This window comes from Spea bombifrons, chromosome 11, assembly GCF_027358695.1.
Source record: "Spea bombifrons isolate aSpeBom1 chromosome 11, aSpeBom1.2.pri, whole genome shotgun sequence".
Classification (NCBI taxonomy): Eukaryota; Metazoa; Chordata; class Amphibia; order Anura; family Pelobatidae; genus Spea; species Spea bombifrons.
In genome coordinates, this window is record NC_071097.1 from 34,192,915 (window position 1) to 34,215,071 (window position 22,157).

A 22,157-nucleotide genomic window follows, 5' to 3' on the forward strand; every position below is an offset into this window, starting at 1 on the left:
CCTTCATGAAATGTGAATGCAGGTCACTCGGTGGGTAGATGACACGTGGAACAGATAGTCTATCAGAAACCTTGTAAGTGAACCTATTTCGAGAATAGGGAAAAGAAAAGATGTCGGTGCGCTAAGCTAGTCTCAGGCTCAAATAATACAAATGTATAATACGAGGCCTACCAAACAGTGTGAGCATGCTGCAAATACAGTGTGTTGGCTGTACAATGTATACAAAAAACAAAATACTGTCTGCGCTTCTCACCCTAATAAAGTTGGCAACAAATATATAAACATAATATAAATGAGAGGTTTTGGTTATATGAATTGGCCAAAGCATAATTATTTCGAGAATACTATATAAACAACCTGCCACCATTAAAACCAAACTGAGACTCAGATACTAAACCAAAATCATAAACCATAAACATCCCACAATCGTCTTCTTCCTAATTTGAAACCAATGGCTTCACTTTTTATGACTGTAGTAAAACTTGAACAATTAAAAATGTCGCTGGTATTACAGCTGGGAGGATGTTCATAGAAACTTTCCACGTAGCTACAGATACCCTCCTAAGGCTTTACCTCCTGGACCGCACTGGGGATGACGAGGCGGCCCTGACATTTTAATGTCGGTGGCCACCAATGAGGTACGTGCAGCCAATGGAGGGATATTGGGTTTTTATGCAAGTGGCCACCCACTGCAGCACCCAATCTCTTCGCACAACTTCTTCATAACCAATGTCAACATTCCACACGTGACAAGAAATGAGATCAACAAGGATCGCCAAACCAATAATACACATCTGATTGGGCAAAATTACATGTGGCAGGAAATGAAATTATTGGGGATCATCAAACTATGAACACATATTTTTACATGGAAACATTACATCTTTGACAGGAAATTGAATCATCAAGGATCATCGTGGTTAAAGTTTCCGTGGCGTCCAAACATTTAAAATATATTTAAATTCATATTTAATATAAACCAGCAATCACATATACTCATAGCTGAAGCCCCAGTGTGATGGGAGAAGTGACCAAATGCGATAAAGGCCAAGCTGGGCTGACTAAACCAATACTATTAAACTAACACGGTGAAACTAAGATTCTTTAGCTGGTATCCCTGGCCATGTTGATGTTCTTCTTAAGTCCTCCAGGAATGATCCTAAGAAGCACTCACGCTGAAACTCTCCGTCTCCAAGAGTTTTCTGTGGAGTTGCAGAGAAATAGAGAGCAATAGAGCTCTTTTTTCAGGAACCCTCATGGCGGGGAAAATGTTGCTCATGGGTGGAGAGTGACCAGAGAAGACCCTACCTTCTCCATATTATCCTGTGGGGAAGGATGACCAAGTTGAGAAGCCCAATTCATTAAACATAGCTCTAGAAGATTGGTATTTGATAACACAAATATAATTTATTATAAATTTACAACTTCAAATCTTTTCTTTATTTTTTTTTCTTTTGTTAAATATGGATTTGTTGACTTTTCTATCTTGGCATTACATTTTTGAGACAAGCCATTTATGGAACACATGCCATCTGAGAAACTTAAAGAAAGAGGAATTGGGGTGTCATAAATATATAGCATTCAGAATTGGAAATGTTAATAAAGAGTTGGAGCTACGTCATTACTGAACAGAACAAAGAGGGCAAATATAGATATTATTGGGAAACAAACATTTGGCTTATGTGATGGAATAAGTGGACAAGGCGAATACCAATTCCATCTAGAACTAGTGTTTAATAATGTTAGCATGTTGGTATGTTTGGATGTATCCCATTTTCAATGCCATTTCCATTTAATTTTATATTCACAAATGCATAACCTTTGATTTCTAAACGTTTAACCTCAACCTTGACCATTGTATGTTTTTTTCTTATTTATGAAAGTGATGTCTCATGTTTTCTATGAACTGATTTAACATGAAGTTTGATTAGGTACAGCATTGTGTTTTTCCAAAATCCTCTTGAAGCAGAGGATTCAATCTTTCACAAAGAGTTTCCACACAAATCATTCCATTCAATACTTTATTTGGACATTACGAGATACAATGTACTGCCCAAGAAGTTTGGTGAAGAAGAAGAAAAAGAAATAGAGTATCCGAGAGAAGTTTTAAGAATGAAAAGAAAGTGTATATTTTCATATTAAAACATTTAGTTAGCAGAGATGGTGTTCTGGATCCAGGAGTTGTAGTTGCAGACCTTGGTGTACACGCCGGGGTAGTTCCTCAGGGCGCAACCGTATCCCCAGGAGACAACACCCTGGAGCTGTCCGTTGCAGACCACGGGGCCACCAGAGTCACCCTAAGAGTTAAAAAAAGACAGATATAAATTACAGATCTGTATATTTTATTGTTGCCGTTCAAGATTACCTATCCTTAAGTGTGAATTATTTAATGTTCCTAAAGACAGAAAAATTAGGAAAGTTTGGAAAAATGTACTTTTCACTTTGCTGAGAGGGTGGTAGACAAGTGGAAGAGACCAACGACTGATTAAGGTTTACAGCAGGAGAAACAGGCAGACTAGACGGGGGCCAAATGGGGCCGATCTGATGGCAGATAGAAGACACATTACCTGGCAGGAGTCCTTGCCTCCCTCAATGTAACCAACGCAGATCATGTTGGCGGTGATCTCTCCGGGGTAGGCATTGCTGCACTGGGAGGAAGTCAGGATGGGGGCGTTCAGGCACTGGAGGAGGTCTGGGTAGTTGGCTGAAAATAAAAAAGATATTATTACATAAATCAATGGTTCATTGACGTTGTCATATGCCAAATGCATATTTATTTCCAGCCTTGTATGTTTTGTTGACTTACTGCCACTGCTGAGAGTGTTGCCCCAGCCGGAGATCAGGCAGCTGGTTCCAGCGGCGGCGCAGCCGGAGGGCAGAGCCACGGTCTTCACGTAGGAGTTCAGGGTGGCGGGGGAGGCAAGCTTGATCAACATGATGTCGTTGTCCAGGGTTCTGGAGTTGTATCCAGAGTGTCTGATGACCTTGACGGAGTTGATGAACTGCTCGGTGCCCTCACTCACAGCGATGTTGTGTTCTCCAAGTCTGACCTGGACGCTTCTACATGGAGGGATAGTTAATCGTTAATGACTACGAACCAATTTGTCTTTGCATCCCATTAAATTGCCATAGGTTAGACTAAATGGATGAAATGCTGCTCAAACCTTCCTGGTTTCTCACTCTAAAGTTCTAAAGTAGCCTTGGGACTATCTTGTCTGCAACCCATTATGTCGTCTCTTGTAATGTTACGTGAGTGGGATAGACTTTCTTCAGGAGTGAGAAAACAAACATAAAGCTTTCCTTCTTCATACCTAACTATAAGAAATAGAAAGTATAACCTAACACTTATATCAGAGGTGTTCAACCTGATGATTATTTTCATAGTATGTTGATGTCCTCCTAAACTGGTCGATTGTGAATAACAATTTACAAATTTCTAAATCTTCTGTTTCTACTCCTCTGATGTCGGTGGGATTATTTTCAGAAAACCTCCATCTAAGACTTTTGTCTTTGTTTTTGAACCTCACGAGTGATCAATGTTAACATGGAAATAAGACATTCTACTTACGATTTGTAGCAATGAGCGGCAGAGACGACCCACTGGCTGGCGATCAGGGACCCTCCGCAGAAATGGTAGCCGGAGTTCAGGGACACAATGTATGGGACGGAGTTCTTGGTGCAGGTGTATCCTCCAACAATCTTATCGTCATCATCCTCAAAGGCAGCTACAAAGAGAGGACACATTATTAAGAAATGTCTAAAACAGACAATAATTTAGTAGTATTACTAATAAAGTGTCGGGGAATACCAAGGAACACTCAACAAGGGTCTTCCATTTGTCGTAGACCACTTAATGGTCCTCAAAGTACTAGTGTGGTCAACAAGTAGATCCTTCATACACATAATGAAATAAAAAGTGCCCTAAATCTAAAATATATCTTAACATGTGTGCAATGTATACGTGAACTGCTTAGAATCTGCTTTAAAATATATAATTTTCAGAAATAATATAGTAAAAGGACTCACCAGCTGCTCCGAGGAGCACACAGATCAGGAGGAGTTTCATGGTGGAGTCAAATCCAGAATAGAATTTCACTGAAAAATAACTGGTATTTATACCAAAATCTCTCTCTACTAATATCGTCTCCTGTACCTTTTTTTATCGTCATTACAGATAAAATTTGGGAAAACCAGCAGGCTGTTGTGTTATAGGTCACCTATGGAAGAGACCACTTATCATTGACCTTGTTGTTGGGTGCTATTTCTGTATAGTAAGTAAGTTTCAGAGTATTTTAGTTCTGTTAATTTAGGTTAGAGGTAATATTTACTGTTTTAACGTGACGATTTATAGGACTTTGGGTAATTTCATTATATTCAAATCTCTACATTTATTAATAATTAACCATATGCCGAAGACTCAACAAACTGGTCACGATAACCACATACATCCAAAATATATATTTTTTTAAATTAATTTATAATTTTCGGTCAGCTATTATTTTAATACATTGCAATTTTCATGGGTTTATCAGTTAATATTTTTCCTCAATTATGTTAATTATTTCTAAATTATTAGTTTTGAAAAGATGATAGTTTAAGATGACTATTAAACCAATATCACTATAAATATTTTCTTTATCTCTACTTATATATTAGAATTACTTGTGGAATCATTTGTTCAAGGAATACATTATATGGTTCTCCTGTCTTCACTGAGATGGTGGTAGATAAGTGGAGCAGCCTCCAAGCAGAAGTGGTAGAGGTTAATCCTATACATGGGATAGGCATATGGCTCCTGAATCAAAGTCGAGACCAACGACTGATTAAGGTTTGAGTCTTTACAGCAGAAGAAACGGGCGACTAGACGGGGACGAATGGGGCTGATCTGTTGGCAATACTATGTTCCTAAAAGCAAGATTTTTATGATGTAATATTACAACGTAGATTGTGTAGGGAGATTTCTACCTTTTTTCATTATTTTCAGATTATTTAGGATAATTTTATTTTATGTTAATGATTATATATATATATATATTATTATTATTAATATTATTATTATTATTTATTTATTTATATTTTTTCATTAAAAAAATTTCAGTTTTGTGGTTTTATTCATTAAAACACGGCTGTGATTTTTTAAATTGAGTCAATTTTTTCCCAGACAAGACCTAATTTTTTGTCCAAAATGTCAGACATACTTCATAACTCATCATCTCATCTGCAGGCTTCCCGCAGGCTTTACTTTTATTGAACATCTGAATCGGGTCAAGTTTTCTCAGCAATTTTGACCCTTAAACCCACCTGACAACCAAACTTTAATGAATAAACAATTTTGCGATCTGCAATTTGAAAATTTGCATCTCAAATAATAATAATCGAGAATTAATTTATAAGGCAGGATTGGCCAAGGTTCAACTAAAACAAAATATAGAACGCACATTGATTATGCGGACCCAAAATTACCCGAATTATCTGAAAGGTCAATAATTACCTTCACATTTACTTATTTTTGCGTCTGATAAGCGTTCGTCCTAAATTGGGACTGTTTGTGGTCACCCTAACTGGATGATAACACTCCTAAAATTAGATCTAAGTCTAAGCCATAACCCCGTGTTACAGGTAACTTTGCATGACTTTAGCAAAACTTTGGATTGCAGCCTCTTTGGAAGCTGCCTGATTGGGTTAATGTTGGTTTTGTGAAAAAAGGACGGATATAGTGGGTCTGGCACTGGTCAGCGGATGGCTAACGATGTAAGCGTGTGAGGTAATATGTCTTCAGTAGAGTCCAGTCAGTCAGATTCAAGCTTATTTGTGTCTCTTAGTGAATAGACTCAATTGACTGGATGGAAACTTTATATTAAATATAGTTTGGTATATATGCATCCCAGACAATAGAGCTCCAATGGCCATTATAATGGACTCCGCACGGATGCCTGCTCTCGATCATGACCTAGGTATTGGATATTGGGTTTCCTTCTTGTATCCACTTGCAAAAGAGATGAAATAAAGATGGTAGGCCGTAATCATTGGAATGTGTAGGCCGCAAACATCAACTCTTATCGTAAAAGCTATGCAACCCAAACTTAGTACCCTCCACAAAGACACACTGTACTGATATTCCACACGAGCTTTAATACTACACCAGCAGGTGGACCCGTACCCAAAAGGTCCAGGGCTCATTCTTTGTATAATAGACATCTGTGTGAGACAATCAGAAGGAAGCTTGAATTGGCTATTGCATCTCTTCCCGAGTTTTGTTTAAAGGCTGTCCTGTACAGCAGGCAATCACTTCCAAGGGATCCATGTATAAAGTGGATATAGAGGCAAAGGTGATTATTGTTAACCTTATTTGCATGCATCTACCCAGAATCCCTTGTGGTTGTGGCAGCACCATGAGATTTCTGAGGGAAAAACAAGCCTTCTGGCTTGTCTGGTGTCTGTAGATGATTGATTAATAATACTTCTACTACCCCTTAAATTTAAGTGGAAGGGGTTTCCATCACCTTTACCCACCATAACATATGTAATGGTATTTCTTGGCTACCCCAAGCCTCAACGGTTAAGCCAATATTGCAACCTTATGCCTATGAGTTCTGTTTAGGATGAAACAACCAGGCTCTATCATTGTTTCACAAAATAAACCATCAGGGCTTTTGCATCTGAAGCCTGCATAGATTATGGGGGTGGTTGGGCCTTAGCCTTCTGACTGGATCTGTGTGGTCCCCTGATGAAGTTCAGGGGGGACCTCTGTCGGAACTGGATGGTCCCCCAAAGAGAAAAAAACAAAAGCTGTCTGTGAGAGGTGACCTGGTTATTGCGTCTCTTCCCGAGTTTTGTCTTTGCCGTTCTGTACAGCGGGCGATTACTTTCGAGGGTTCCATGTATAAAGTGATATAGAGACAAAAGGTGATAATTGTTGGCCTTATTTACATGCGCCTACCCAGAATCCCTTGTGGTTGCGGCAGCACCATGAGATTTCTGAGGGAAAAACAAGCCTTCTGGCTTGTCTGGTGTTTGTAGATGAGTTGTTTCCATCACCTTTACTCACCATAACTTATGTAATGGTAAACACTTCTATGAACTGACTGAACAGCAAACAACGATCTTACATTTAATGTCTGTATTTCCCTATCGTAATGGAATTTAGTTCGGAGCATTAAATATGTTTCCTTCTTGAGCTTAAAGTCGGATTCTAATACGGATCATGGAAGATGATAAAAACATGCCCATGAAATTAAAGTTTGTTGGGTAGAACTTTTCTCCTACTAAGAACATTCTATTATGTTTTCAAAAATGTTATGTCTTATCGACCATCAGAATGGTCTGATCCCCCGGAACAATCCCGTGGTGAATGATCGCTATATCCAATATCTCTTTATAAATACCTTCCCAATGTATTATCATGGATGGTCTGTGCGAGACACGCTTCAGCCCTCAGATAGAATTTTACTTCTGGATTAGAAGAAAAAATATGGTTGCTGAACCCTAAACTGCAATGAAATTCTGGTCCTAGGAGATTGACCTAATTCACCTAGAGTACAAAGGAATCTGATGTCATTTTACGGTTTAACAATGGACCTCACCAGGACAACTGATTCCGAACTCCACAAGATTAAGGAGACTTTATAAATCATTCACAAAGGTCTTTTGTTAAATTGTCATTTATTACATTCTTTCTGAATAAGATGCAGGTAGTAGTAACAGAAATACAAATCAGAAATTTAAAGTGTTAAAGTTAAGAATTTTTAATTGGCGGCGATGGTGTTCTGGATCCAGGAGTTGTAGTTGCAGACCTTGGTGTACACGCCGGGGTAGTTCCTCAGAGCGCAGCCGTATCCCCAGGACACAACACCCTGGAGCTGTCCGTTACAGACCACGGGGCCACCAGAGTCACCCTGAGTTGAGAAATGAAAACACATATATAAACAAGTGTATTTTGGTAAAAAAGAAAAGAAAAAATATAGACACTAAAATTTCATCTACCTGAAGTTATTAAAAAGGAGGCATTTATAAATTAAAGACCGTCTTTTTCTAACAGTGCAGATTAACCTCGCCCCAAAACATATATTTCTTAATAAATTAAAGACCCATTTTGTCAATGTTTCTGGGTAATATAATCTAAACTAAAAGAGATATTTAATATTTATTACTAAAAAAAACCTTATGTTCCTCGATGATAGATACATTTTATAGGAAATTTATAAAGGCAATCTGAATGTATTTGCTTTTTAAATGTATCCTGAAAATTTTTTATTGACATTTGATTCCGAGGAAATAAGGAAATTGTTAAAGTTGTATAAAAATGAGATCTGATTATGATGCAGATAGAAGACGCATTACCTGGCAGGAGTCCTTGCCTCCCTCAATGTAACCAACGCAGATCATGTTGGCGGTGATCTCTCCGGGGTAGGCATTGCTGCACTGGGAGGAGGTCAGGATGGGGGCGTTCAGGCACTGGAGGAGGTCTGGGTAGTTGGCTGAAAATAAAAGATAATAATAAATAAACCAAAGGCTCATTGACGTTGTCATACAAAATGAAGATATTAGAATGTCATATCCATCACATTTATTTCCAGCCTTGTATGTTTTGTTGACTTACTGCCACTGCTGAGAGTGTTGCCCCAGCCGGAGATCAGGCAGCTGGTTCCAGCGGCGGCGCAGCCGGAGGGCAGAGCCACGGTCTTCACGTAGGAGTTCAGGGTGGCGGGGGAGGCAAGCTTGATCAACATGATGTCGTTGTCCAGGGTTCTGGAGTTGTATCCAGAGTGTCTGATGACCTTGACGGAGTTGATGAACTGCTCGGTGCCTTCACTCACAGCGATGTTATGTTCTCCAAGTCTGACCTGAACGCTCCTGAATGGAGAAAAAAATCCATTGATTAACAAAAAATAATTCTTGCCTGAAAGCTATTAAATACTAAATTAAATACTAAATATTAAATTTTCCTGAGATTATAAACATAGAACATTAACTCAGGTATTTTCCAACAGGCAGGTCAAGTTGGCCACCAAGTTGAATGGTTGTATTGTTCCTCCATTGCCTCTCCTAACATTGATGAAACTCTCAATTGATCAGGCTTACCAACTTATATTCAAAGTCAACAGCGATCAACAGTGGCTCGACTATTGTTAAGGACATCTCTCAACTCCGTGGGAGGCTTAAAAATTAAAATGTCAACAAAAACACTTGGTTCTGGCATCTGAAGGTTCGATAGAATGACATTGGCTATGCTTGTTGGTTTTGGTTTGTTGAACTCAAACTTTAGTAATTGACCTTGCTTATACATGTGCTGTATTTTTTATTTATTTATCAGGGTTGCTTACTATCTTTGTAAATTATACAGCACAGACACGTAGGCATTATGGTATCTTTAGTTATCTATCCATTCTCTTTCCAATATCGGTTTAGGCGCATGTTACTTACGATTTGTAGCAGTGAGCGGCAGAGACGACCCACTGGCTGGCGATCAGGGACCCTCCGCAGAAATGGTATCCGGAGTTCAGGGACACAATGTATGGGACGGAGTTCTTGGTGCAGGTGTATCCTCCAACAATCTTATCATCATCATCCTCAAAGGCAGCTGTTAAGAAATAACGCCTTTTAGAAACAACCAAAATATGGCTCACAAGATATGTAGATCATAGCAGAATAATGAGGGCAATTTCTCCAGTAAGTTAACTCACCAGCTGCTCCAAGGAGCACACAGATGAGAAGGAGCTTCATGTTGGATTCACGTCCAGAATGTGACTCTACTGAAGAACCGGTTGGTATTTATACAATGTTCTCTCCTAATCACTTGTCTTGTTGATACTCTTTTCCTGACCTTGGTCTCTTTCCACAGGTCAGTTACTGTACACATGACATATATTTATCAGTAACCTTTTTTTAACTTATTCTGTAATGTAAACATCTTACAAATTTCGGGTGAGAACTATTCTACGATCACCAACTCTGGACACCAATGACGTTCTAATCGGTAATGAGTTTTTGATCTATATTTAGTTATTCTGATTACACTACAACTAAAATAGACATGAGACGTTTGTGCCTGGGAGACTCTATTTGAATCCGTATAAAAAATATGACTTTGCTCACAAAAAAGCATTATATGTATGTTCAAGTTTGGGTGAAGAACATCAAAGTTCTACACGTGGGACAATCTGCCCGCGTTACTAGTGGACTCCCTCTTCCACTTGGCCCTGCACTTTCATTGACCATAACCCATCATTATCCCATGGCATGGTCATGACAGACCTTATGGAATCGGGGCTTTCTATAACATTTCAGACATAAAACATAAAAAATATATGAAAGAGCCCATTTTAGTTAGAGAAAAGTGTTTTTCACGATTGATAAGAGTACTATTTATTATCGTCATGATCCGATGTGGTGGTTGAAATTTCAATGTTGAGATTAAAGGGGCCACTGGTTTATTTTTAGAGAAACACCTGGTAATTCATACTTGTCACCAAAAAAAAATTCTACTTTTTGAATCGATATGAACTCCGCGACCTGCAAAGATCAAAATAATCAATAACCTTGTTTTACAACCTGTTTTAGGTATAGAAAAAAGCAAATAGGTGACTATGTTCCTGATGTTACTGAGCAAGAAATTTTTTTTTTACAGGCAGAACACCATCTTTAATAAAAATGAGTATGATTTGACTTTAAAAGCAAGTCACTTTGTATCTTTTGGGAGATAAAGCCCTATTTTAGCTCTGTGAAATGAAACGACAGACACGTTATTTATTGGATTCATTACTATTTTTATTAAAGAGTGTTTAGATTTAGTTTTTGCAAATAGTTCTGCTACTAAAATCAGGATTTCGTTTCTAGTTTATAATATATGTCTGTAACGGGGGTCCGGGCATCTTTAACCCCTTAATCAGGCCTGGACTGGCCATCGGGCAAACCGGGCGTTTGCGTTTGACTGCAGCTCCAGGCCCCTACATTAAAATAGGCCCAGTCAGGACCGAACTGACTGGATCTTTGCGGCCTCTACGGCCGCATTAACGCATTAACATAGGACCGGGTCCGCCACTCTAAGGGGCCGGGAAGCCCCCACCAGGGCCAGCCTTACGGGTGTGCGGCCGCACAGGGTTTAAATTAAAACATCGGGGGGGGGGTTACTTTATTTAACATCCTCCATGTTAAATAAAGTTTTTGTTAACTTTATATAACATGGAGGATGTTAAATAAAGTTAAAAAAAACCCCGCTTTTTTAATGTAAGCCCTGTGCGGCCGCAGACCCATAAGGCCGGCCCTGGTGGGGGCTTCCCGGTCCCTTAGAGTGGCGGACCCGGTCGCAGTTGCGGCTGGCTTAAGGGGCAGGTGCCCCTTATGCCCTGCGTTAATGTGGCCGCATAGGCCCAGTCAGTCCGGTCCTGCCGCGGGCCCGGCCGCAGTTGCTGCTTGCTCCGACAACAAGGTAAGTAGGGTGAGGGAGGGGGGTGCAGTGAGAAGGGGCAGAGGGGGGTTAGATAGTGAGAAACGGGAGAGGGGATAGATAGTGAGAGGGGGCAGATAAGATGGGGAGAGGGGGTAGTGTGAATGCGTATGAGAATGAATAAATGTGTGGATGAATTGTGTGAATGCGTATGAGAATTAATAAATTCATGTGTGGATGAATTGCTTGAATGATTTGTGAGACTGCATTAATGAATGTGTTAATGATTTGTGTGAATGAGTAAATGCGAAGATGGTAAATGAAGGGTGGGCATTAACAATAAATAAATAAATAAAAATGGGCTGCTCGGGCTTAAAAGCCTATTTTTTGTCCCAGTCCTGGCCTGCCCTTAATGACAAAGCCCGTACATGTACGGGCTCAAATTGCATTGTTTTCAATAGGTTTAGGGACCGCCCATTGTCCTTAAGGGGTTAAAAAAACACCAAAACAGTCTGGGGCATTTGTATGACTTGACTAAACCCTTTTGGAAATCATAACCTAGCTTTTAAAAAAGCTAAACCTGAAAAAACTCTTAGACAAAGCATTGTTTTGTGACATGCAACTTTAATGGCATTACACAGTACAAACACAGAACCTGCCGGCAGATCGGCCCCATCCGGCCCCCATCTAGTCGCCCGTTTCTCCTGCTGTAAAGACTCAAACCTTAATCAGTGGTTGGTCTCGTCTTAGATTTTTTTTAGATTACAGCCTCTTGTTCTAACATTTCTCCACCTTTGAGACAAACCTTTTATCGTGTCATAAATATTTGTTAAAATTACCATTTATTTCCCTTTTTATCCAACAATATATGGAATTTTGGCGTGGAAATTATATGAGAACATGATTTTTTCATGGTTGGAAAAAATGTTGGAAATGATATTATGGTTATTAGTTGGAAGCCACCATTTGCCTTTTCGAATGAATGTTCTATAATAAAATAGGTGATACGTATAGTCTAAAAGAGTCACTTCCATCCTTTTTTGGGGGGGATGGGAGGCGGTTTTGGAATTTGCAACGGATTTCTCCCAAGGGCTAAAACCTTATTTTTTATTTCAATGTTTAGTTTTCTTTTTAGCTCTGATCCTCAATATCATGGATCAGTAGAATCCAGAAGAATGTAACACTTTCCCCAGAAAAGTTCCTTCTATATTCAGACCAATGTTTTTATGAAGATTCAAACCATTAAGAAGATATTTTCACCATTCATTTAGTTCATAAGTTTATTGAAATGATACACAGCCTTAAATACACAAGTCAAAATGGTCTTCTTTTCAGGGTATTAGTTGGAAGCGATGGTGTTCTGGACCCAAGCGTTGTAGTTGCAGACCTTGGTGTAGACACCGGGGTAGTTCCTCAGGGCGCAGCCGTATCCCCATGAAGTAATACCCTGGAGCTGTCCGTTGCAGACCACAGGGCCACCAGAGTCACCCTGTACGGAAGAGAGACATTGGGAGACAGTGAGAACATGGCAAGGCCCTTAGAGATATTTTAAGTTATATGAACCCAATATTCTATAATCGGAATGATAAATGTTCAAGTAATTTTTTTTCACATCTCTTTATCTCGTTTATTTCTACTCGGAATGAGAGCTAAGTAATACATTAGTAGTTTAGCTGATCTAGGATTTAATGTTAAAATACATTCATGTTAATGACATAAATAGCAGTGACACGATGCATTACCTGGCAGGAGTCCTTGCCACCTTCAATGTATCCAACGCAGATCATGTTGCCGGTGATCTGTCCGGGGTAGGCATTGCTGCACTGGGAGGAGGTCAGGATGGGGGCATTCAGGCACTGGAGGAGGTCTGGGTAGTTGGCTGGAATAAAATGATTTGATTGGTTTTGATTATTTTTTGCAAAAATATGATGTAATCCAAGTTTTATCACAAGTTTTGATTCATCCTTTTGATTTGTAGGAACCTAGAATTACATATAGAATGTTACAATAATGTTGTATCCAGATGATAAACCTAAACCTACAGAGCGTAGATATTGTCTTATTAAAAACAAAATAGTCTTTTGGAACCATTTGCTGATGAGTATATTCTCCTCCTAGGGAAACATTTTATCCTATAATTTGATCTAATTCTTTGTAGAGATATTATAGCTTCACTCCCTGTTTTGTTGACTTACTGCCACTGCTGAGAGTGTTGCCCCAGCCGGAGATCAGACAGCTGGTTCCAGCGGCGGCGCAGCTTGAGGGCAGAGCCACGGTCTTCACGTAGGAGTTCAGGGTGGCGGGGGAGGCAAGCTTGATCAACATGATGTCATTGTCTGTGGTCCTGGAGTTGTAGCTGGGGTGTCTGATGACCTTGACGGAGTTGATGAACTGCTCGGTGCCCTCACTCGCAGCGATGTTGTGTTCTCCAAGTCTGACCTGGACGCTTCTACATGGAGGGACAGCAGGACAACCATTGAAGAAAGTTGTAAGAAGTTTTTGTAGTTACTTTGCTAACCCATCACGTGTACTTACGATTTGTAGCAATGAGCGGCAGAGACGACCCACTGGCTGTTAATCAGGGACCCTCCGCAGAAATGGTATCCGGAGTTCAGGGACACAATGTATGGAACGGAGTTCTTGGTGCAGGTGTATCCTCCGACAATCTTATCGTCATCATCCTCAAAGGCAGCTGCGGATTGAAGGCATAAAAAATCTTATTTGTATGAAGCTCAGTTTGCAATATTGGCCTTAAAATTCCTGAAATGTTGAAGACATCGTGATCTCATCTGAGATCTTTGGGGTCTCTCTGAATGATCTACTCTTGCTAATGAAAGAATCACCTATACTGGTTCTAGAAGTCCATTGAAATTAGTTTTTATTTTTTCTGAGGCTCTTTGTGGACCTTTTTATAGTAGCTTGGGATATAAATGATAAAATGTAATTCATGACAAAGATGCCAAGTAGGAGAATGTCTACCATAAAACATGAGAACAGATAATTTAATATAATTTAAATCCTAATTAAAATTAGCTATAATCCCATTTATATTGTAAAATTATTATTTCATATTCCCTTATAAATCCACGTACCAGCTGCTCCGAGGAGCACACAGATCAGAAGCAGCTTCATGGTGGGGATGGGTCCAGGCGAATGTTCTATGTGAAGAATATTCCGGCATTTATACATTTGTCTTCCTAAACTTATCTCCCTCCTTTTTTTCACAAATTACGCAAACATAATCACGTTTATGTATATATATATATAGAAAACACAGCGTCCGTGTCATACTATCAGTAACCTTGCAATATGGACTATTTTAAGCATGGAAACCACTTATTCTGTAGCTGATAGGAGACTTTCTTAAATGTATTACATTTTTTTGTGGGTTTTTTTTTTTTATAATGGAAGAACATTTTTCAGCAAAAAGCCTAAATTCTGCTTAAAATAGGTTAGTTTCTGCATATCTTAGAGACCGTTTGGGTTACTTTGGAATCCGGAGATTGTATGTTTCTTGTAAATGTGTGATTTATCAACCCGCTGGAGAAACAGAGGGTTCTGATCAACCTATTAGTTGAAGAAATAACTACAATTTTATTATTATTATGGTGACTTTATTTTTTAATTACGTCTCTGTGAAGTAGACTGGAAAAAAGTACAGTGTTGTAATAATATAATTTACCCGATCGGCCAACTAACTTTAATATAAAACAAAGACAACGTGAATAAACACAAAATGTGGACTCATGAACACTGACCCTAAGTGAGGCGAGTGAGGCCTGACGTGCTTTACATGTTAGTCTGAGTGCTTTTGCGGCCTCCTGGATGAGTTGTTGACCGGCTCTTGGAGGAGTTTTGATCGGCCAGCTACTCCTGGGAAGGTTCACCACTGTTCTGGTTTTTCTCCACTTGTAGATAATGGCCCTCACCAGGTTCGCTGGAGTCGCAGAGCTTTAAAAATGTATTTGTAACCCTTTCCAGGCTGATAGATGTCAATCACTGTGTTTCTTGTATTATTCTTGAATTTCTTTAGATGGTGGCATCATTAGCTGCTTTTTAAGACCTTCAGCCAACTTTACTTTTTAAGACGGTTCCATTGATGTTTACATACAACAGGACTGTTCACAATCATGCCTGGATGTGTCTGGTGAAATTGAACCCAATTATCAATTAAATTTGGTTAATTGGTTGATTTAGTAAATAAGGGGGCCTTTATTTTTTGGGGGGCCAGGTAGGATTAGCTTTTTTCCCCCCCATCTATACATAAAATAGTACTTTTAAAGCTGCATTTTGTGTTTCTCTGGTGATCTTTGTATTACATTAAAATTAGTTTAATGATCTGAAACATTTAAGTGTGAAAGTTATGCAGAAATATAAGGAATCGGGAAGTAATGTAGCCAGCAGTAGAGAGATCATAAAGTCTTTCCACGTACTGCGTCTTACGGAACTGGTATGATTTCACTTTAAATGCATGTCACTTTGTACCTTTTGGAAGATAAAGTTCCATTTTATATCTGTGACATAAAATGACAAAAACACCTTATTTCATATTTTTATTGGTAATACAGGACTTAGTGTTTAGGTTCAGTTTTTCCAAATAGTTCTGCTATTAAACGATGCCTCTAAATCCACTTTATACATGGATCCCTTGAAAGTAATTGCCCATGTATAAAGTGGCTATAGAGGCAAAGATGATAATTGTTAACCTTATTTGCATGCGCCAACCCAGAATCCCTTGTGGTTGTGGCTGCACCATGAGATTTCCGAGGGAAAAAACAAGCCTTCTGGCGTGTCTGGTGTCTGTAGATGAGTGTATAATAATACTTCTACTACCCTCTTAAATTTAAGTGGAAGGGGTTTCCATCACCTTTACTCACCATAACTTATGTAATGGTATTTTTTGGCTACCCCAAGCCTCGAGTATTACAACCTCATGCTGATGAGTTTTATTAAGCATGAGGTTTGTAGCCTTAATCGGTTGGTTGAGTGGTATTATTTTTTCTTAATTTATATAATTCACTTCGTTTTACACGAGTGCCGATTAATTTACTCCCCTTTTGAATTCATGGTTTTGAAATTCACGGCTTGGCCCTCACTACTCTATGGCACGCGTTTTGTAACCATGTTTTTGGTACACTGTTTTTCTTTTTAGGAGGCAGTGAAGCCTGGACTTTGCTGGAGGAGGATTGGGAGCCTTCTGGCCCCTTCCTCTCTTCAAGAAGGCCAGCAAGGAGTCTCACTCTTCAGGGTGAGACTCAAGATCCGACCCTCCCATGGGGGGGGTTGGAATTTGTCCGAGTTCTCCGTGAGGGAACTTGGTATCGTAATCTGGCTTCTGCTGCATTGTGCACAGAATGCGGCACCAAAGGAGCACGCACCTCGGGCTTCCAAAAAAAAAAAATCAGTTGAGTGGAGCCTAATTGCTTCTTGGTCTTTTGGCTAAGATCAAGTATAGTATGTGTAAGGCAGAGGTGCTGGTTTGCCCTGGCTAAATGCCGGAGTCATGAAATTCACAGCCTGCACACAACTGTGTGCACAATATCACTGAAGGTTTTTTTTTGCTATTATGCACTCTTCTCCCCCTGAACCTTATGGGTTTGAGGTTAAGCAAAATTTTTTTTAATCTGGCCAGGCCAGGCCAGTAATGGCTGGCCCTTATTTATTTATTATCCGCTCACCTTTTGCCTGAGTGCCTATTAATTTGGACTGATGCACGTTATTGAACCCACGGCGAGGCAACTATTTTGTTTTGGATCACGATTTGGCACTATGTTTTTTTGGTCACTGTTTTTGCAGTGAAGCTTGCTTCGGTTGGAGGAGGTGTAGGGAACCTTATGGCCCTTCCCTCCATCCAAAAAAGGGGTCTTTCCTCTTGGGGATTGACCTGAAGTACAAAGGAGTCTTACCCTTCGGGGTGAGACTTGAAATTGAGGGAAGGAACTCTGTCTGGGTTTTCCCTTTGGGGAAGCCCAGAATAGTTTCTCAGGCTTCCGCTGCCTTCCTACTTCTACTACCCCTTAAATTTAAGTGGAAGGGTTTCCATCACCTTTACCCACCATAACTTATGTAATTACGAAGAAATTGTTCACCATTCATTTAGTTCATAAGTTTATTGAAATGATACACAGCCTTAAATATACAAGTCAACATGCTCTTTCTTTCAGGGTATTAGTTGGAAGCGATGGTGTTCTGGACCCAAGCGTTGTAGTTGCAGACCTTGGTGTAGACACCGGGGTAGTTCCTCAGGGCGCAGCCGTATCCCCATGAAGTAATACCCTGGAGCTGTCCGTTGCAGACCACGGGGCCACCAGAGTCACCCTGTGCGGAGGAGAAACATAGGGTGAAATTAACAAAAACAAAACCAATACCATAGGGTTGATATAAATTAAACAAATAGAGATGGTTTTCTAGAATACATTTCATTTTGCTAGTATGGGATTGTTTATAAATTATTCAATTCATTATTTTAAAAGATGTCTATGCCTTATGCATTATAGATATTTCATTTTAAAATTAAGTAAAAATTATTTGATATAGCATTAATTCATTTTAGTAAGTTTTATTTTCCAACTAGAGACAGGACTGAAACAAAAGGGAATGGCATAATAAATCACCTGGCAGGAGTCCTTGCCACCTTCAATGTAACCAACGCAGATCATGTTGGCGGTGATCTGTCCGGGGTAGGCATTGCTGCACTGGGAGGAGGTCAGGATGGGGGCGTTCAGGCACTGGAGGAGGTCTGGGTAGTTGGCTGGAATAAAAGATTTTATTGATTGTGATTATTTTTCCATAAATGTGATGTAATCCAAGTATAATCATGTGTTTTAATTCATCCTGCTGATTTATGAGAACCTAGAATTACAGTTAGAATGCTATGCTAATGCTGTATCCAGAGGATAAACCTAAACCTACAGGGAGTAGATATTGTAGATGTAGTGTTTTGGAACCATATCTTATGAGTAGGTTCTCCTCCTAGGGAAACTGCAGAAGCATTTCATCCTTTAATTTGATCTAATTATTTTCAGACATATAAAAGCGTCTCTCCCTCTTGTATGTTTTGTTGACTTACTGCCACTGCTGAGAGTGTTGCCCCAGCCGGAGATCAGACAGCTGGTTCCAGAGGCGGCGCAGCTTGAGGGCAGAGCCACGGTCTTCACGTAGGAGTTCAGGGTGGCGGGGGAGGCAAGCTTGATCAACATGATGTCATTGTCTGTGGTCCTGGAGTTGTAGCTGGGGTGTCTGATGACCTTGACGGAGTTGATGAACTGCTCGGTGCCCTCACTCACAGCGATGTTGTGTTCTCCAAGTCTGACCTGGACGCTTCTACATGGAGGGACAGCAGGACAACCATTGAAGAAAGTTGTAAGAAGTTTTTGTAGTTACTTTTTTAATCCATCACGTGTACTTACGATTTGTAGCAGTGAGCGGCAGAGACGACCCACTGGCTGTTAATCAGAGAGCCTCCGCAGAAATGGTAGCCGGAGTTCAGGGACACAACATATGGGACGGAGTTCTTGGTGCAGGTGTATCCTCCGACAATCTTATCGTCATCATCCTCAAAGGCAGCTGCGGATTGAAGGCATAAAAAATCTTATTTGTATGAAGCTCAGTTTGCAATGTTGGCCTTAAAATTCCTGAAATGTTCAAGACATCATGATCTCCTCTGAGATGCTTGGGGTCTCTCTGAATGATCTACTCTTGCTAATGAAAGAATCACCTATACTGGTTTTAGAAGTCCATTGAAATCTGTTCCCGTAATAGAAGCTTGGGATATAGATGATAAAATGTAATTCATGACAAAGATGCTAAGTAGGAGAATATCTACCATAAAACATGAGAACAGATATTTAGGTTGGGGTTAATTTAAATAAATCCTAAATCCACGTACCAGCTGCCCCAAGGAGCACACAGATCAGAAGCAGCTTCATGGTGGAGATGGGTCCAGGTGAATGTTCTGGGTAAAGAATATTCCGGTATTTATACATTTGTCTTCCTAAACTTATCTCCCTCCTTTTTCCCCTATCACATTATGCAAACATAATCACGTTTATGTATATATATATATATAGAAAACACAGTGTCCGTGTCATACTATCAGCAACCTTGCAATATGGGCTATTTTAAGCATGGAAACCACTTATTCTCAAGATAATATGAGACTGTCTTAAATTTCTTAGAAAGTTTTTCTGTAAGTTTTTTTTAAGGAAGAAAGCCTTTCAGCAAAAAGCCTTAATTCTACTTAAAATATGATACTTTCTTCAAATCCTAGAAGCAATTTGGATAATTTTTGAATCTGGAAATAATGATAAATAGACCCATTGGGCAAATAGAGAAGTCTGATCCTTTATTAGTGGGAAAAATAACTAAAGTTTATTATTATGGGGACTTCAATCAATATGAAGTGGACAAATACAGTGCTCTGAAAAATCATTTGCCCGATTATCCGACTCATTGCAATATAAGACAAAGACAACGTGAATAAACACAAAATGCTGCTTTAAAAAGATACGTTTTTTTATTGAAGATAAAGAGTTAATCATAGCCTATATATATACCCATGTGAAAAAGTAATAGCTCTCCTAAACTCAATAACTGGTTGGTCACCCTCGGAGGCAACGACTGCAAACATTTGCGATCACCGGCAATGAGTCTTTTACATCGCTGTGGAGGGATTTTGGCCGCTCTTCTTGGCAGAATTGTTTTAATTCAGACACATTGGAGGATTTTCAGACTGCCTATTTAAGTCATGCTGCAGCATCTCAATCTGATTCAGGTCATGGCATTGACTCGGCCTCCGGAATCTTCATTTGGTTTCTTTTGACCCACTCAGAGATGGACTAGCTCGTGTTCTTCAGATCCTTGTCCTGCTGCACAACCCAACTGCGCCTGGGCTTTAGGTCGGTTACTGGCGGCCGGACATTCTCCTTCAGGATTTTCTGGTAGAGAGCAGAATTCACGCTTTCACCAATCATGATGTCTCCCAGGTCCCAAAAACGGCAAAGTAGCCCCAGACATCACGACAGACCACAGATTGTCAGTATGCTGTTCTTATTGTGGAACGCTGTGTTACCTTTATGCCAGATGTAACAGGACCCATGTCTTCCAAAAACTTTCAGTTTTGACTCATCAATCCACCGAATATTATCCAAAAAGCCTTTGGGGTCATCAAGATGTATTAGACACTCAACTCTCCCATGGATGCCATTTTTATGCAGTTTATTTCCTATTGTGGAATCATGAACACTGACCTTGCCTGAGGTAAGTGAGGCCTGTAGTTCTTTACATGTTAGTCTGGGCTCTTTTTTGACCTTCTGGATGAGTTGTTGATGGGCTCTTGGAGGAGTTTTGATCGGACAGCCATTGCTGGGAAGCTTCTCCAAGGTTTCCGCCATTTGTAGACAATGGTTCTCACCGGGATCGCTGGAGTCCCTGAGCTTTAAAAATGGCTTTGTAACCCTTTCTAGACTGATAGATGTAAATGACTTTGTCTCTCATCTTTGTCGCGGCATCATTAGCTGCTTTTTAAGACCTTTCAGACGACTTTACTTCATAAGACGAGTTCTATTTACTCGATGTTTAGATACAACAGGACCGGTCATAATCATGCCTGGATGCGTCTGCTGAAATTGAACCCAATTATCAATTACATTTGGTTATTTGGTTTATTTAGTAACTAAGCCTTTACTTTTTTTCATTTATGGCCAGATAGAGTTAGATTGTTTCCATCTATACATAAAATCTTAGTTTAAAATCTGCATTTTGTATTACTCAGGTTACCTTTGTTTTATATTAAAATCAGTTTATTGATCCGAAAGATTTAAATGTAACAAAAATATAAGGAATTGGAAAGGGGCAAAAACTTTGCGTTCCATGACCCCATTGGATCTCTGCCTCCGCAAATGGCCAGTGCAAGGGGTACCGATCCTTTTATTGAATTATTTTGGGGTGATCTGGGGGAGATTGGCCTGGATCCCACACTGGGCAGATGCCCCCTACCCCCACAATGTGGGGCTTCAGGGGCCCCATTACATCAGTGTACTGTGGCATTCAACAGAAGCGGCACAAATATTAAAGGAGAAGCAGGCAGCATTTAGGAACGATAAGGAAACTTAGGATAAGCGAGATGAGCGCAAATATTAAGTTAAGCTGAAACTGAAGCTTCTGGAACATGCGCAGCTTAGTGGAGGGAGCCTTGACAGGGCTTGGAGGTGGGCCCCAGGAGTTTTGCTTTAATTTAATTGGTTTACCTGTTTAGGGGGTTGGGTCTTATAAATAGCTGGCATCCATTTTGTGAGCTCACTTTTTAATCTGCTTTTCAGACCTGTGGTTGTCCCTCCCTCCCTCCCTATTTATGGCCTGGGGGGGGGTTTCCCGTTTTGTCACAGCGGCGGGGTGGAGAGGCAAGTTTGGAGAGTTTTGAATGGGGGTCTGAGCGGTAAAAGTTAAATAAAGGTTGTTGGTTGGTATGTTTTGTAGGTTTCGAGCTGGTCTGTGGCTCAGAACCTGGGGGTGTGGGGGTATCTGGGTATACCCCTAGTAGGATTTGTGGAAAAGTAAAGTATTGGCACTTTATGGTTATGTTTTTGGTTTATTGTTAAATTATTGTTGGGGTCATTGTCATGGTGGGTGGTGTCGGGATACTATTGTTATATTGTATTTTGTATGACAATGACTTTTTGTGTATTGGTGTTTTAGCTGTGGATTTATAAATCATTTTCCACTGCAATCTGGTGTCCGTGTCTTAATTTGGGGGTTTGGGTTTGCTGGGATT

General features: G+C 39.9%; 4 protein-coding genes across 4 annotated transcripts; all 4 read right to left on the reverse strand.

Annotated features, from left to right (window-relative positions):
- Positions 1-2,007: 2,007 nt before the first annotated feature.
- Positions 2,008-4,137, reverse strand: LOC128468458 (trypsin-like). Its single transcript, XM_053450199.1, has 5 exons — positions 4,027-4,137; positions 3,569-3,725; positions 2,807-3,060; positions 2,568-2,704; positions 2,008-2,297 (listed from the first exon to the last, which is right to left on the reverse strand). The coding sequence occupies exons 1-5, from the start codon at positions 4,064-4,066 to the stop codon at positions 2,148-2,150; spliced, it is 738 nt and encodes a 245-aa protein (XP_053306174.1). The 5' UTR covers positions 4,067-4,137; the 3' UTR covers positions 2,008-2,147.
- A 3,508-nt stretch (positions 4,138-7,645) lies between these two features.
- LOC128468459 (trypsin) lies at positions 7,646-9,736 on the reverse strand. The gene is made up of 5 exons (XM_053450200.1): positions 9,684-9,736; positions 9,424-9,580; positions 8,600-8,853; positions 8,341-8,477; positions 7,646-7,895 (listed from the first exon to the last, which is right to left on the reverse strand). The coding sequence occupies exons 1-5, from the start codon at positions 9,721-9,723 to the stop codon at positions 7,746-7,748; spliced, it is 738 nt and encodes a 245-aa protein (XP_053306175.1). The 5' UTR covers positions 9,724-9,736; the 3' UTR covers positions 7,646-7,745.
- A 2,916-nt stretch (positions 9,737-12,652) lies between these two features.
- LOC128468454 (trypsin-like) lies at positions 12,653-14,588 on the reverse strand. Its single transcript, XM_053450194.1, has 5 exons — positions 14,479-14,588; positions 13,922-14,078; positions 13,582-13,835; positions 13,129-13,265; positions 12,653-12,875 (listed from the first exon to the last, which is right to left on the reverse strand). Exons 1-5 carry the CDS (start codon positions 14,573-14,575, stop codon positions 12,726-12,728), a joined length of 795 nt encoding a protein of 264 aa, XP_053306169.1. The 5' UTR covers positions 14,576-14,588; the 3' UTR covers positions 12,653-12,725.
- A 2,893-nt stretch (positions 14,589-17,481) lies between these two features.
- Positions 17,482-19,384, reverse strand: LOC128468453 (trypsin-like). The gene is made up of 5 exons (XM_053450193.1): positions 19,275-19,384; positions 18,796-18,952; positions 18,456-18,709; positions 18,001-18,137; positions 17,482-17,704 (listed from the first exon to the last, which is right to left on the reverse strand). Exons 1-5 carry the CDS (start codon positions 19,369-19,371, stop codon positions 17,555-17,557), a joined length of 795 nt encoding a protein of 264 aa, XP_053306168.1. The 5' UTR covers positions 19,372-19,384; the 3' UTR covers positions 17,482-17,554.
- Positions 19,385-22,157: the final 2,773 nt, after the last annotated feature.

Coding starts and splice junctions, on each gene's coding strand:
- LOC128468454 (XM_053450194.1), bottom strand. CDS start 14,575: ATGTATAAATGCCGGAATATTCTTCACATAGAACATTCGCCTGGACCC. Junction 14,079..14,478: donor TGTGCTCCTCGGAGCAGCTG/GTACGTGGATTT, acceptor TTCAATCCGCAG/CTGCCTTTGAGGATGATGAC. Junction 13,836..13,921: donor GCCGCTCATTGCTACAAATC/GTAAGTACACGT, acceptor CCCTCCATGTAG/AAGCGTCCAGGTCAGACTTG.
- LOC128468458 (XM_053450199.1), bottom strand. CDS start 4,066: ATGAAACTCCTCCTGATCTGTGTGCTCCTCGGAGCAGCTG. Junction 3,726..4,026: donor TGTGCTCCTCGGAGCAGCTG/GTGAGTCCTTTT, acceptor CTCTCTTTGTAG/CTGCCTTTGAGGATGATGAC. Junction 2,705..2,806: donor CAACACTCTCAGCAGTGGCA/GTAAGTCAACAA, acceptor TTTTATTTTCAG/CCAACTACCCAGACCTCCTC.
- LOC128468459 (XM_053450200.1), bottom strand. CDS start 9,723: ATGAAGCTCCTTCTCATCTGTGTGCTCCTTGGAGCAGCTG. Junction 9,581..9,683: donor TGTGCTCCTTGGAGCAGCTG/GTGAGTTAACTT, acceptor ATTTCTTAACAG/CTGCCTTTGAGGATGATGAT. Junction 8,854..9,423: donor GCCGCTCACTGCTACAAATC/GTAAGTAACATG, acceptor TTCTCCATTCAG/GAGCGTTCAGGTCAGACTTG.
- LOC128468453 (XM_053450193.1), bottom strand. CDS start 19,371: ATGTATAAATACCGGAATATTCTTTACCCAGAACATTCACCTGGACCC. Junction 18,710..18,795: donor GCCGCTCACTGCTACAAATC/GTAAGTACACGT, acceptor CCCTCCATGTAG/AAGCGTCCAGGTCAGACTTG. Junction 18,138..18,455: donor CAACACTCTCAGCAGTGGCA/GTAAGTCAACAA, acceptor CTTTTATTCCAG/CCAACTACCCAGACCTCCTC.